Source organism: Lupinus angustifolius, chromosome LG19 (assembly GCF_001865875.1).
Source record: "Lupinus angustifolius cultivar Tanjil chromosome LG19, LupAngTanjil_v1.0, whole genome shotgun sequence".
Lineage (NCBI taxonomy): Eukaryota > Viridiplantae > Streptophyta > Magnoliopsida > Fabales > Fabaceae > Lupinus > Lupinus angustifolius.
The window spans coordinates 4,746,769-4,763,414 of NC_032027.1; the positions used below are offsets into that span (position 1 = coordinate 4,746,769).

Here is a 16,646-nt window from a genome sequence, read left to right on the forward strand (position 1 = left end):
ACACTGTTTGCTTGGCCATTAGAAAAAATTATCGAATGAAAGAGAATCACGATATTGATATATTATTCTCTTACAAAATTTTCATATACTATAACAAAGTCAAATATAAATACTTATAAACTAATTATTAATAAATAATAAATTAATACTTAAAAATAACGGATGTTACTTTTCTTATCAAACCGAAGAATTTGTATAATAATATATTATTCTTCGATGTGAAATATAAATATAAAATAGGCTATGATATATATTTTAAGGACAAAAAATGATTTTATTCAAATGGGTTTATATTAACTACATAGAATTATAATATAAGTTCAGATTCTTTCTTAAATATAAAAGTTTAATACTTTTAATATTATTTTTCTAAAAAGTAATTAAAATCTAGATTGTTATAAAATTCTTTATGTTAAGAATCTGAATTAAGTATTGTCAACCAGTCTAATAAAATATAAGTTGCAAAACTGATTTAGGGCAATAATGGAGTTGCAGATTCTCATCAGGTACAATAAATAAATTATTCTTTGAAAACTAAGATTGTTAGCTGTGAAGTATGAATTCGTCGAATACTTTTGCGTGTTGGTGTCCGATATTTATCCGATATGGATATGTTCGGATTCGCGAATGATACGTATTCGTAGAGTATCCAAAAAATAGAAAAATAAAATAAATAAATACCAAGACACATATCTGATTCATTTTTAATAAAATATAGGATAATATATATTCGTTTTCAATAAAATAAGATAAGATAGATTTATTTTCAGTAAACACCAACTTATTTAAAGGCCACAAAGACTCATATCAACATACCGTCACACCGCATTGATCCTCCGATAGCCGGTCCACCATACCGACTCCGTGATCTACAGTATTGTTGTCAAGGAGGAGATGAAATTGATACTATTTCTGTTTCTATGGCTAGACAATAAACAATTTTATAAATTATTTTTCTATATTTTCTAGTTTTGGTACTTGGAATTTTGGAGGACAATGATTTTCAATTTCCATTATATTTTTTACTTTGAATATTTTTTGGATATTTTGATTTACACGTATAATTTTATCATATTTTATATTTTTTTATTATTGTATACACATATCCTTGAACATATCGTATCCTATATTTTAGAAAAAATGTGTGTCGACGAATCAGATCTTCATAGATAGTTAGTAAGTATGTTGCACTTTAATTATTGTATCAGATAATATTTGAACTTATCAATTTTCAATATAAACAATATATTTTAACAAAGGCATCCCTAACATTTCATATTCATAATTAATTGTCCCTCAGATTTTTTATTTAGATTTTGATTCATTCTCATTTTTTCCTATTTAACTAACGATGTTATGAATTTATTGTCTTTCAACTCAATTAATAATAATATTTAAAAATAATAATCATCGTATATAAAATTATGAAAAAATACTATGACCAAAATGAAATTCTAAAAAAAAAAATACAAATACTTTATTTTGATTTCTTATTTACCATTTTGGAATATTATTGACAGTATAACTCTTTTAAATAGTGAATTTTATTTTATATATCCACGATTTACATCATGATTGTTTTTACCAAACTCGTAACCTCATGTCTTTTTTTCTATAAATAAAATCGTGATTTGAATACAAGATTTCCCTTTAAAAGGTTATTATCTTATAGGTTGAAGAAACCAATATATTATTAGAGAGTAAAGATTATAAATCTTAGTATTCCAATATATAACATGGATATTATAATCTATTCTAATAGAAGACAATGTGAGACTTCATATAATAACAAATTTCAAACATCCTCAACAATCTCCACCTTGATTGAAATAGACAAATATCCCACGCATTGAGAAATCTACAAAAAAATCCTCACCTTAGTAAATATCTAACTTCATATTGCTCAATGTCTAATTATTTGTAAGAATTTCTCCACATAAGAGTATGCTCCCTTACAATATAAACCTTATGAGTATCCTTGACGATGTTACCAAGAGCTTAGCTCTCCAAACTCGTAGTGTAGTTTCCTGTACTGTCATCTAATGGAACATGTCACCTAATCACCTATTTGTAGAAAGTCTTTCAATATATGGAACATCTACACAAAAGTTCACCAAAAATCGTCATCTTCAATACTCAGTCATACTAAACCTTGAAGCTTCCTTGAAAAGCCTCAACCGATATCATCATTGTCTAGTCCGACGATCATAGTTCCAAAAAACTATCATACTCCATCATAAGGAGTATACCCACTGCACATACCTTACATCAATGCTAACCAATGTCCGTGCCACGACCTTGCATCCAAGTCAATGCACATGTCACACTCTGCATCTCTACCAATACACGTATTACACTTTGCATCAAAGACAATGTCCATGTTACACCCTATATCAAGGTCAACCATTGCATCTGTGCTTTTGTGGATCTACTAAAAATAATATCCTTCACTATGGCGTCACATACATACCATTACGATATTCCACTTCTCATCTCAAATGAGATTATTCTCTCAACATCTAGAGAGATATTGTTAGCACTTGTCTAAAGGTCAAACTCAACACTTGAGTCTCTATCTCCACCTTAATCCTAATCCATTACATAAACTTCCGAGGTCCTGAATCAACATATATCGCCCCACCACAGTTCCATCATGTTTTCTTCTCCTTCAACTCATATATTTTATCTTTATGCACTACCTTTGACGCACATTGTCTAGCCATCACACTATTATCCTTTTTAGCAATTATGTGGCGCCTAGGTTAAGAGTCATATACCAATTGGATATGATACCAAATCTTGGTGCAACAGAAGCGATCATTGCGCAGCGTTGGCCACAAGTGGCTACCAAAATATTATTAGAGAATAAGGATTATAAAACCTACACTCCCATGGGCCCAAGTGCCTATGAGTTGGTTTTAATTTGTATTTTTATTTGGTGCTTATATTTGGTACACATTACAACAAATGACTTTAGTCTAATATATAACATTGATATTATATTATATTCTAACACTAGGTAATGTGAGACTTCATATAATAACATATTTCAAACATCCCAACATTATATTTTTGAAACCTATGTATGAACGATTTCCCTTTATATTTGTTAATTTTATATGCAAATGGTAGATATAACATCCACAATTTTTATTTCTTTTTTCTTTCTAAATTTAAATGTCACATAATAACTCGTCGCTTTTTCCAACGAGTTTTTATTTTTTAGGGTTCGATTCCTGGGAATAATATTTGTTAGAAGGGGTAGTTTTGAACCCCAAAAAATATTAGTTTTTATCTAAAAAAGGTGAGAGGATACAATTGATAGTACCAAAAAACATAAATGGTAGTTATGTTTACTAATCCACCTTTTTTGTTTATTATAGTGAATGTATCTTATATAGGATTTTTATTTTTTTAATTAATAAATACAAATAATAATTTATATTTTTATTTTAGCCATATTATTCTCATTTAAGTGTAATTTTGTTTAAGGCGAAACATCCATACTCTATAGCATAGTAGAGTTAACTTTCTCCATGAGTTTTTTGTTGTACATAACACTCAAACTTGAGCCAACCATATGCATCTATTATCTATTTACTATCTATCTATTAACAATATAATAAAAAAAACTCCCTCATGCCACATGTCACTTTCTCATTACATTTTTTCCTTCATGCCACATGTATATATTTATATGCTAATAATAATTTAATATTAATTAGTGATTGATTCATGTCGCTACCCCACTAAAATTGAGTGTTTACAACAGCTATGTTTTGTTATGTTAAAAAGTAATAGTCATTGAACATTAGATGAAATTGAAATCATTTTTCATATTCAAATTATTTCTTTACATTAATCTATCTATACAGTTTAATGTTTACCATTAATCTAAGAATAATTGTATTTTTTTACCTCATCAAAGTTTTTTGACATTTTTCGCACTGAATTTTAATATTACAGTTGAGATTCTTTGAATTTTAATTTTTCTCTATTAACAATATAATAAAAAAACTCCCTCATGCCACATGTCAATTTCTCATTACATTTTTTCCTTCATGTCACATGTCACCTTCTCCTCACATTTTTTCCTTCCTACTTTTTATATATTAATAATAATTTAATACTAATTGTAGAAAATTCAAATTAAAAATTATCAATTTATTTTTCTTATGTGCTTGAACATGTAAATACACAAGTAACATGTATATTCTTAATAATATGAATGTATGAGTAACATGTGCGTTTTAACTATGCGAATGCATGAATAACATGTGTTTTCTTAGTAATTCGAATGTACGGATAACATGTGTGTTTTTAGCCATGCGAATGCACGAGTCACATGTATTTAATTACTATCATTATATTATTTAATTAAAAGATAACAATGGTATATATATTCATGAAAAATATATGTATTTTAATTAGGAATATAACAAATCAAATTTGAATGCTAAAAATATATTCAAATATTTATACACAATGAACATTAATCTAAAATAAAACATAAGCATTTAAGAGATATGCTAAAAAATCCTTATGACTTTATATGATACTTAGAAACGTAATCACAAAAAATATGACACAAAAATAACTCCTTATATTTATAATTTTATATAGAGAATATAGAGGTGAGATATTATCCAATACAATTTGAATTTTATTTATTAAGTTATTTAAGAATCAAATATTTTCTATAATCACACTTTCAACAAATAAATGCTTATACAAACGCATTTATAATGGTTAATATTCGACATATACACTCAAAAATCAATGTTAATATTGCACCTATATGAATGGAAAAATATAATGGCTCAATACATGATTTATTGATATTATAAAATATATGTATATTATATTTGCATTATGCATAAACAAAGAAACGACCTGTGCAAGTGCACGGGTACCCTGCTAGTTTAACAAAAAAATCTCCCTCACATATATGTGTCATCGCCTCCTTGAATTGCCACATGTCACACTCACAACAAAAGCTTTCTCAATCAAAGAATTCTGCCACCTCCAATACACCCCATCACACCACAACATTTGTTATTATATCTTCATACATCTATTTATCCTTTATTCTTCTTCTTTTTTCCATATTTTTTCCTCTCATTTTATTACTAATTAGAGAACCTCATCTCTCTTTCACTCCTTCATTTCATTACTTTACTTTTCTTCAACCATTTTTCTCTCTTCTTGGTTTATATCATTCTTCCATTTCAAAATTTCTTATTTTAAAATGATTTTATGCATGTAGATCTATTCATTGATTTTTTTCTTTGAAGATGTTGTATTAAAATCTTTTTTTGTTTATTTTGTAGATATGTTATTATTGTTGGATAACTAGAGGAGTGAGATGTCTCTAATTACAAGGGCATCGATGATAGTTCTATTTGATCTCGTGTCTCTTATTATTTTTTCACCCTTGAAGCATCATTGCAGGTTAGTTTTATCTATATCTCTTTGTTGTTTCTTTATTTGTTTATAGAATTTTCTATTCAAAATAATTATTATTGTAATGTTGAAAATGACATTAACAGTGACGAGATCGTGAAGAGGAAGAAAAAAGTAAATAATCTCTGACACTTTGGTATTTTCACCATTTCTCCTTAATTTTCTAAAAAAATTGCTAAAATGCCATTTTGCAACCTAATCTTGAGCAAAAATAGCATAATATTGATTCTATGTTTTTTATTTTTGTTTTACATTGTGCTTCATCTATTTTGTTGTACAACAAGAATTATTTTACTTATGTTATGATTCATTCTTTCATTCTTCATCATACAATCTTTCATTCTTCGTTACACAAATAGATAAATGTAATAAAACTCAGGTTATGATTCATCAAATTTCACCCTCATTCACCAATAGGAATGTTGCTTCCTATTTGTTCTCTCACTTTCTTATTCATTCATAATATTTCATTCCATAATTTAATCTTACGTTTGTCATTTGTCGTCTTGTAGTAATATTGATAATAATTTGATTGATTATGAACTTAAATGCTATGATTATATTTAACTTAATTTTTGAAATAATTTTAAAAGTAATTGTGTAACAATATATTGATATTAATGTAATATTATGAGAAAAATTTGATTTCATTCATTGTAATTTAAATATGAATAAATGGAGAATAAATTAATTTGATTTTAAGAAATTTGAAAGTGAGAATTAATGCATCATTGAAGATTTGGAACAAATAAAAAAATAATTAGGATCATTTTGTGTTGAACAATAGAAATATGGTTTTACATTCGTTCATTCCCTTTCTTATTCATTCATTGTATTTCATTACATAATTTAATGATAATAATTCAATTGATTATGGACTTGAATGATATTGTTATATTTTAGTTAAAATGATTATATTTCACTTAATATTTGAAATGATTTTGATAATAATTATGTAACGAGATTGAGCATTAATGCAATATTTATGAGCAAAATTTGATTTCATTAATTGCAATTTAAATGTGAATAAATGGATAATAACTCAATTTGATTCTAAAGAATTTACAAGTGAGGATTAATGCATCATTTAAAATTTGTAACAAAATAATAATAATTAGGATCATTTTGTATTGAACAATAGGAATGTGACTTTACATTTGTTCATTCCCTTCCTTATTCATTCACTATGTTTTATCCCTAATTTAATCTTATGCTTTCCATTTGTCTTCTTATTGTAATAATAATAATAATTTGATATGATTATCTTTCAGTTAAAATTTGAAATAAATTTATTAATAATAGTGTAATAATACATTATTATTAAGGTAATATTTATTAGCAAATTTCAATTTCATTCATTGCAATTTAAATGTGAATAAATGCACAATAACTCAATTTGATTCTAAGAAAGTTGCAAGCGATGATTAATACATGAGTTAAGATTTGGAACAAAGAAAAAATAATTGAGAATGTTTTGTTTATTTTTCTCACTTAACCCTGTAAATATGTTCACCTACATTTTTAACTATGCAGATGCACCAGTAACATGTGCACTCTTTTATTCTATAATTTAATCTTATGTTTGTCATTTGTTGTCTTAAAATTGATTATAATTTTAATTGATTAAAGACTTGAATGCTATGATTATATTTCAGTTAAAACTTAAAATAATTTTGATAATAATTGTGTAATGATAGATCAACAATAATGTCATATTTATGAGCATAATCTGATTCCATTGATACTTCTTAACTCTTCTGTCATCATTCTTATCACTTGTATCTCAAATTGCCGAAAGTCTCTCATCTCATTCATTCTTCTTAAACATAAGATTTAATATATATATATATATATATAGCTATGAACCATACATGATTGATTATAAGGCAAGTTTTTATATGAGAATTGTTCTCATTGAGTAGCTCCGTTTATATAAAATCTTAAATAAAATACACATATAAGAGTTACATTTTTAAGGAACAAATATATTAAATAAAATAGAAATATATTAAATAAAATACAAATATATTATAAATGTTTTATAATTTACAATTGATTGAGAGATGAAATATATTTTCATAACTTATACTTGGTTGAGAGAGAAAATATATTTTCAAAATAAACGAATCAATATAAAATTAAATGACAAATAAAAATATTCTTTTAAGTGCATTTTTATTGACGTGTGTTTATTTTGTAGATTTTTTCTTATTTTATACATCAGTTCTCATTTTCATTAATTTTTTTGTTTATTTTTCATAGATTTATTTATTTTGTTGTTATACAAAAAGAAATAACGAACTATTTTATAGCCAATCCTCTTTAGGAATCCCAAATACATGAAATATTTAAATATAGACCATTGAATACACTTGATTTATTTTATTTTGTTTCTTACCTTTGTTATTAAAATTGCAGATATAACAATATTAGTTTATATATTTTGATACTTTGCAACAATAATTAGGAAATTCATGAATGCACAAGTAACATATTTTTTCTTAACCATATAAATGAATGCACGAATAACATGTGTGTTCTTAACTATTAGAATGCATGAGTAACATGTGTGTTATTAACCATTAGAATGCACGGGTAATATGTGTTATTAACCAAATGAATACACGAATAACATGTGTTATTAAACATACGAATACACGGATAACATGTTTGTTCTTAACCATGTGCCAAAAAATTATTGCCCCATGCAAATGCACGGGTAACTTGCCAGTTTATATAACAAAATAGCTTCTTGCCACATCAGTCTGGACACGTGTCGCGACCTTATGCAATGTTTTCCCACTTAAATTACTCAACTGATCAATATACAGCCTCACACACCATATAAAAAATACTTTTACCAATTGTTTGAAGATATCTCATAAATGACAATTATAATAATATTAATAACATATAATAAAGGGGATTTGTTTCCCTTTTCACATCCATTTTTTTTTTCTCTCTCAATTTTGTTTCACATTCCCTTTTGTTCTTTGTTTCACATTCCCAACAAATAATAAAGAGGATTTGAAACAATTTCACAACCAATTTTTTCTCTCTCTCATTCTCTTTTTCATATCTCTCTTCTTCTTTGTTTCATATCTCCTTATTTTTCTCTTTGGTAGTTACAATCGAAAATATTTCATTCGTTGGATTTATTTCGCCATCATCACAGAAAACATGTATAGTTACCTTTGTTAAACCTAATATGATGATTTTTGTATCTCGCTACTAAATTTTCGTCATTGTGAATTTGTACTTATTTTGTAGATATGTTCTTTAAGGTGCATCTTTTTCATTGAATTTTTGTTTATTTTATAGATCTATTCTTATTATGTAGATTTGTTCTTATCTTCATTTATTTGTTTGTCTATTTTTTTTTCATAGATTTTTTGTTTATTTTGTAAACTTGTTCGGTAAAGTGTATTTTTTCTTTGATTTTGTTGTTCATTTTTGTTGATTTGTTTATTTTGTATATATGTTCTCATTGATTTCATTATTTTTGTAGATTTCTTCTTCCAATAATTCTCTTCTTTAGCATCTTATTTACGAGGATCTCATCTTAAGAATGATCACACCCTAAAAAATTAACAACATGGTGGCTTTCTTAATTCCAACATAGTTACTTTAACTATATCACATGTAAATATGTATTTTTGTCTAATAATTCTTATTTGATGGGATTTTTATAGTAATTTGATTGAAATTTTTCATATAATATACCCTATTAATCGTTTGATCCTAATTCTTCACGAAGTAAGGTGTCATTCTGGGAGTATGGTTTCTGATATGATGTCAAAGTTCTCTTATGGTCAAAAGTTGATTTTAGCTTTTTCATAATGTTGTGAGATTTACTGCCATTTGATGATTATTTTTATTAATTATAATTTTTATTAATATTTTTGGATGTTAAAAGGTTGTATGATTAAGAATTTTTTAATTTTATTTAATTATAAAAAAATTCTATATCAACTTAGGTTTTCTCAAGTCATATAAATGATGTTGTGCTTTTTGAATTTGTGTATGATTTTGATAAAATATAAGTGTTCCTTTTTTTCATTTCTTCAGTGTCATTTACAAGATTTAGTTGTAATTTAAGGTACATACCTACAATAACAACACGTACTATAGAACATGATTCAAGTTAACTTAAAAGGTAACTTAAGAAAAATAAACTTAGGAATTTGATTAATTTTGTTTGTAATGCTTCCATGAAATTAGGAAGTTCTTCGTATGATTTGAGTTTTTTTACTTTAATTTGCGATATTATGGTTTAACATGATCTTCAATCAAATTTCATATATTACAATCATTTAAGAATTGATTTTGTGAAATTTATGATTATTCGTTCAAATTCCAATCTTTTGTTTTCTGCCATAGATACTTTGGAATTCACTTGAAATTAAATAACTCCAATTTATTTCGAACAATCAATTTTGCAAGCAATTAGAAATTGATACTTTGACCATTTAGCAAATTTCAACAATCAACATTAACTACTCATTCATTAATGCACAAAATATTAATCATTATCAAGTGAATCAATAAATTTATCTTTACTTATAACAAAAACGAGCATTGCAAAATTATTTTAGGATGAAAATTTGAAGTTAGAAAATATATGTTGTCTAGAACTAAGTTAACGTAACTAAATTGTGTACAACTTATACAATTAATTGATCCCAATCCAAAGAATTAGAAATAACATAATTAAACAGGGATATTGACTTCTAAAGGTAAACTATACAAACAATACAAAACACAGTTATAACAATTAAATATGTTATAACTTACTTAATTATTAGCATTTTGATCTTAAACTATGTATAAGGGACAATTATTTAGACAAACTATATATTGTCGAAAAATAGTCACACTCGAATAATTTACAAAAGGAAGATTTTATACACATTTTAAGTTGAAAATTTAACACAATTTAATTTTCACGAACTCACTAGTAAGACTTTTCTAACATTTTGCCCTCGAGTCACTTATTTTACTTTTTGTCACATTAACATTTTGTCTACCTTCATCATAATTATATAATGGGTAAGAGATTCAACATTAAAAAAATTACTAGATATTCATTGTGTTACACCTATTTTCAGATGAGAAAAAAATAGAGATAAAAAATATAACACTAAAAATAAAATATAAATAGAGAATAACTCAAGATATTACTTCTCTTTTATGTAGTTTAGTTTACAATTTAGTTTTTTTTATGCATTATCAATATAAAGTTTTTCTCTCTAACATCTAATTGTACAAGATTCTATATATGATTTTTAAAGTAATTATTATGAAAGCAAAAATATAATGGTTCAATATATAATTTATTAATGTTATAAAATATATGTACATTATTTATGCATTATGCATAATAAAGAAATGACCCATGCAAGTGCACGAATATACTTCTAGTTTTGGTATTATAATTTTATATAAAAAATTACTGATCTACTTATTGTGTTAGCATTTTCGATTTTATCTAAGTATTATATTAATATTTTTGGGTTTAGTCCGTCTATTTTGTATTTAAGTTTTGGATTTAATATGAAATACATGTTTTTATGTAAAAGTAAGGTACTTGTTTTATAAGAATTGGTTTAAAAAGTAAAATAAAATATAGACGCTTGGGACGAAGCCACAATTTACATCACTATCTGTGTATAGAACATACTAAAATATTATAAAGCAAACTTTTGGGGGAAATCCAGGTAATATATATTTTTTTTTAAAAAGAAAGAGCAGAATTGTGAATGATAGTCACACATTTAATAAAAAATAAAACAAAAAATTGCGATTTTGTTCCCGATTTGTATAAAAAATTAAAATTATAAAGATTTAAAGTAAATCGTTGCTCCTATACACAACTTACAAAAAGTGATGATAATTTTATTTAAAGGGAAATCGTGTATATATGAATACGTGGAACTTATGAGCTTTATAAAAATTCTATAAAACTTAAAGCATCCTACTGTCCACAATTTTAAAAAAACTATACTATCCCGTAATAATATTTCAAAAAGAAGGTCAACGTGGTAATTAATAAGTCAAAATGCATGATTTGTATAAAATTTTCCAATTTTTTAAAAGATAAAAATATATGTACCAATAATATAAGAGTTTTTCATAATACTACTATTTCATTTACCATTATATTTATTATCATTAACTCTAAAATAAAAATTGTAAAAATGAATATAGATAAATATTTAAACTAAGCATATATATATATATATATTACATTGTTCTTGATACTAAAGAAAATGTCTCACAAAAGTTTGGGAACAAGACAATGAGGATAAACAATAATACTTAATAATTCTTGAATTATGAAAATAAGATAATATGAAATAAAAAGTTTGGGAACCACTCTGAAAAGAAGGTATAAAAGTAAATGATTGATTATGATATCCCAAACTAATAAAGGTTATGACACGATATGTTTACCCTACAAGGATAAAGGGATTGACAGAAAAGATGGAAAAGATGCCAAACGGATTGTCGAATTCATGCACTCACAATGAAAAGCATGCGCCAGAGAGCAAAAGCATTACAGCAATTTTCCACCAAATATAAGTGGGTAGGGATCACACATCTTAAACGTTGTTTCATTTTCTAGTATCGAGTCAATTATATATTATACATAAATAAAAATTGAAAACATAAAATAACATTCTAATTAATTTAGGAAAATGAATAAAAAAACCATTCGAGACAGATCTCTGTGTACATGTCATACTTATCAACTATTTGATGAAGTGAATGTGGTTAATGCCTAATTAATAATTATCAACCATGACCATTACAATAAATTTATTATTAGAGGATAGTGTCATATATCAAATCAGCCATGTCGAGTGTAGTTAAGGTGGCTACATAGAAATATTCCAGCTTTTATTGAATTACCTTTGAACCTTTCAAACAAAACAAAAAAATTTATATTTGATTATTAAAACCAACCAAATTCTCCCTACAATTGGTATGAAAATTTCAAAGTTATTCAATCATACATGTTACCATAATCAATATTGTTTGAAGTTTCCTTAAGAGAAATACCAAATGCGAAATATTTACACGAGATAGTCACTTACATATAGAAGCCTATACTACTAAATTTTAGCGTACCACAATGTCTCTATGACAACAATTTTAAATATGTGGTTTTAAAGTACATCAAGCCACGATTTTTAATTTTGTTCTCTTATTATTCATTGTTCACTTAAAGTAGCTACTTCCCATGTAACAGTGACTTAATGATAATATCACTCATACCATCAGCATAAGGGAACATGTGACCAGCACCTTGAAGCTCATGATAGTGAATCCATGGAAGCTTTTCTGCAATGTAGGGTTGCAGTTTAGTAGCCACTATCAAATCCTCATCTCCTTGCCAAAGATGAACAGAACCTTCATTATTTGGAAATGGATTTTCTAGCTCCAAAGGGCTAAATTCCCAGTTATGAAATATAAAATTTAAGTCTCTGTGGACAGTTTCATATACTCCTTGCTGTCTTATCTGAGCCTATGGAAGCCACAAAAGATTTCATGTCAATATTCCATTCCCATTCTATTCCATTAACATGGAGAAAATTTAGAATTGTTGCAGGATACATACCTGATAAGTCTCTCTATCAGCCAACTTAGATATAAGTTGTATGTCTTGAGGGGATAAATTATCTAAACTCTCAGCAATTAAACTAGATGATGGGAACCATTTTTGAGTGTTCCACCAATGAGTTAGCCATGGAGTATAGTGAGCAATAAGATATGTCCATTGGTCTTGAATTTTTAGTTGGTTAAAGGCTTCATTTGATAAGTTTGCTGGAAGACCAGGCCACCAGTAGTTCACAGCTGGGGCTAAGAGCGCTGCACCTGCCAGCCTGAAAGCGTTCAAAATTTTTATTACTTAAAAAAATAGAAGAAAAGATGATTGCTGTTAAGGTTCCTAATTGGGACCCTCTAGTACCAGAATGTGAGGGAAGAGTAGGACTCTCCCCTACCAGACTCTCCTATACTAGACTATCTTGTATCAGACTCTCCAATACTAGACTATCTTGTACCAGATTCTCCAGTATCGAACTCTCCCGTACTGGAGATCTTTACCCTAAGATTCCACCTCAAAATCAATTGGATATGAGAAGGTAACCCAATAAGTATTTAAACCATCCCTAGACAATGAAGTAGGTGATATGAGACTTACTTCCCAAAACAATCGGTGATGCATATACAATGCTAGGAAGAATTATGAAATATTGAAATACATAAGGAAAAAGGGAAAAACCAAACTCAAATGCTAAGTTTCACAGAATGGTATAGTTGAACTCCCCTAAACAGAAGTACTTTAAATGAAAATAATCACAATTTTCATCAACAAAGTTACATTGAACCAAATAAGTATACCTGTGAGGGATGTACTTAAGGCACCCCCAAGTAATCTGGCCACCCAGCGAGTAACCGATTATGTAGAATTTGGACCCTAATTCCAACTTATCAGCAAGTTCTTCTATATCTAAGGCCAGGCTCTTGACAGTTAGATTTGGATCAGGATCACTTTCCCCATAACCAGGTCTATCAAAAGAGACAATGTAGATCCCCAAGTCCTCAACAATATCCTGGGAAAACACACACCATAAATTCAATAACACAAAATCCAAGGATATCAGAGAATGTTATGAAAGCAAAAGAAATTGGAAAAACCATCACAAATTATTACAGGTGATAAGGTCTTGGCAACAACTTCATCAAGCTTGCAAGAATCAAAACCGAGGATAGAGATTATTTTATTCTTGGCTGCATCTTTTGGGACACCATGCTCCTGGTATGCTAAATGTCTTCCGTCTCTTAGTTTGATTCTCGGAGCTGTAATATGTGGTCCATTGGGAGAGCCACATATCTTGGGAGGAGGAGGTCGAATAGCCTGATACACCTGCGCTACAAGGCTAATGAGCAACACAGCTAATGCTGCTCTAAGAATTCCTGAAATCAAATTAACCCGATTTAATTTGATTTTAGACGGTCGGAAACAGCTTCGAACAATGTCCAATTTATTGGGCGAAGCGGAACCACATATTCTACTGCTTAACAATCGACTGTCCGATTCTTGCATCCATACTTTCTAGTGTGTTATATATGTTAGTTACATAATTCTCTTATTTAACTTACTTCCCATATACCCAAATTCACAGTATCACAAATAAAAAAATGTCTCATAAAAATATGCCTAAAGATATTGCCTAATGTAACTCATTTGGGGGCAAAGCTGCAGTTCCAAAATATCACTTACTATAATTATTAAAAAATATATTTAAATTAAAAATATTTTTCTAATTAATTACATGTGAGATACTTTTTTTGACATTCGGGCCTATTTCCTTATAAACTTGTTCGATCCAATTATTTTTTATTGCAATTCACCTTTTTTTTCTATTGGTATCATAACATTATTACTACTACACATCCCTTTCTTTAGCTTTTGAAAACAAACGTGATCCTAATAAAGCTAAACTTAATGAGAGACCAGTGTAATTTCATTTTTCCATGTGTAATCAAAACAACAGAATAAAATAAAAAATAAGGAGTGACCTGAAGGAAATGAAGATTTTTTGTTGGGTTTCTTGGTATGAGCACGAGCTGATGCAGCAGAAATTTTTTCGATGACTCTGGTTGCCATTTTCTGAGACAAAAAAAGAAAACACAAGAATCATGAACATCTATTAAAGAATAATTACTCACAAATACAAATCTTAAGTAACATAGTAAAAGTTTACCTTCTCTCTCTCTAAGATTGTGACCAGTTCTTTGGTAGGTACTAGGTACTATATGATCTACACACTGATAGTGACAGCAATGGTACCTAATTCCTGTCTTTGTTGTGTGATGTTGTTGATGGAAATTCTTGTTTTATTTATCTTTAAATATTAAAATAAGTTACATTATCTATGATAGGCTGACATCTGATGTTCTTGATTGAAATCATTGTTTTATTTTTATTTAACTAAATATTGAGATAAGTTATATTATTTATAATAGGTTGACACTTGAGCAAAATTTTAATATCCAACCACCATAGAAATTTCCCACTATTATCATGAGGAATCCCAATAAGCTTAGTAGTCAAAACTTTCTTATACCTTTTTGTCTCTTGCCTTTTCTTCTTTCTCTATTACATACTTACCATCCTTCCTTTTACATGTTATATTTAAATATGAAGTTAGGTAATTTTAATGCCTAGCAAAAGAGTTTCCCACTCATGTCAAAACGAGGCATCCCAATAAGGTAAGCAATCAAAACCTTCTTATACCCTTGTGGCTATGTCTCTTACCTTTTCTTATTTCTCTATTACCCACTAACCATCCTTCCTTTTACATCTTCAAAAGAAAAAAACATACATGCATGCACCATGTAATACTAATGATATTCCTTTCGGTTTGTTGTGCCACTCCTAGCAAATAAGGGTACATGGCGGGTAAATACAGGTACAATAATAACTTATGGTAAATTCACATATTATGATATCCATCTCACAAGCATTATCATAATTATAAATTAATTTTTTAATATATATTATCTATTTTTTGTTATTTAATAATGAATTTTAGTAATTGAAAATGATAAATTTATACTATTCACGTAGTAATTATCTATATATATTAAGTAGAGAAAAATGTACGCTATCACAATATATGAATTTTATACATTGTAGTATCTATTATTCATATTTAATAATTATTGACTCTTAAAAAAAATGAATAGTAGATAATATACTGAGTTTGTATAAATATTTGTATTGATAGTGTATGAATATTACACTTTATTAATTATTATAAAATATAAAATTAGACTTAAAAGTTTGTTAGTTACCTCAAATTCCTGCTATCCAAAGTATTCGCAAAGAGCTGTGGCTATGGGCTCATGAAAGCATGAGAAAAGAGAGAATTGAGTTTGATTTAAATAGAGTTCATGTGACTCTTGGAGGACGACCTTTCTCTATGACTTAATTGGATACCCTTTCTTTATAAGACACAAACCTTTAGCTGATGTTCCACGAAATGCTTAATGGAGGTGAAATGTCTATATCGACCTCTTTTGCAATTACGTAGTTTGATGAAATTGCTTTAATTTGTTGCTGAATTGTCAAATGAAGTTTTGAATTTTTATCAAAGGGTGAACCATATTCT

General features: G+C 27.5%; 1 protein-coding gene across 3 annotated transcripts; it reads right to left on the minus strand.

Moving 5' to 3' along the window:
* LOC109334700 lies at positions 12,345-16,439 on the minus strand. 3 transcript variants are annotated; one of them, XM_019570606.1, is made up of 8 exons: positions 16,330-16,439; positions 15,052-15,142; positions 14,183-14,445; positions 13,870-14,081; positions 13,085-13,349; positions 12,690-12,991; positions 12,635-12,645; positions 12,345-12,516 (listed from the first exon to the last, which is right to left on the minus strand). In XM_019570606.1, exons 2-6 carry the CDS (start codon positions 15,137-15,139, stop codon positions 12,698-12,700), a joined length of 1,122 nt encoding a protein of 373 aa, XP_019426151.1. In that variant the 5' UTR covers positions 15,140-15,142; positions 16,330-16,439; the 3' UTR covers positions 12,345-12,516; positions 12,635-12,645; positions 12,690-12,697. The 3 variants fall into 3 exon arrangements, with proteins under 3 accessions (XP_019426151.1, XP_019426149.1, XP_019426150.1); XM_019570604.1 differs by lacking the exons at positions 12,345-12,516; positions 12,635-12,645 and having other exon boundaries at positions 12,660-12,991; XM_019570605.1 differs by lacking the exons at positions 12,345-12,516; positions 12,635-12,645; positions 16,330-16,439 and adding an exon at positions 15,237-15,333 and having other exon boundaries at positions 12,660-12,991.

What these genes read in the sequence shown, in the direction of transcription:
- LOC109334700 (XM_019570606.1), bottom strand. Translation starts at nt 15,139, where the DNA reads ATGGCAACCAGAGTCATCGAAAAAATTTCTGCTGCATCAGCTCGTGCT. An exon ending in AAAATCTTCATTTCCTTCAG is followed by an intron (nt 14,446 to 15,051) that starts GTCACTCCTTAT and finishes ATTTGATTTCAG; the next exon opens with GAATTCTTAGAGCAGCATTA. An exon ending in CTTAAGTACATCCCTCACAG is followed by an intron (nt 13,350 to 13,869) that starts GTATACTTATTT and finishes GAACGCTTTCAG; the next exon opens with GCTGGCAGGTGCAGCGCTCT.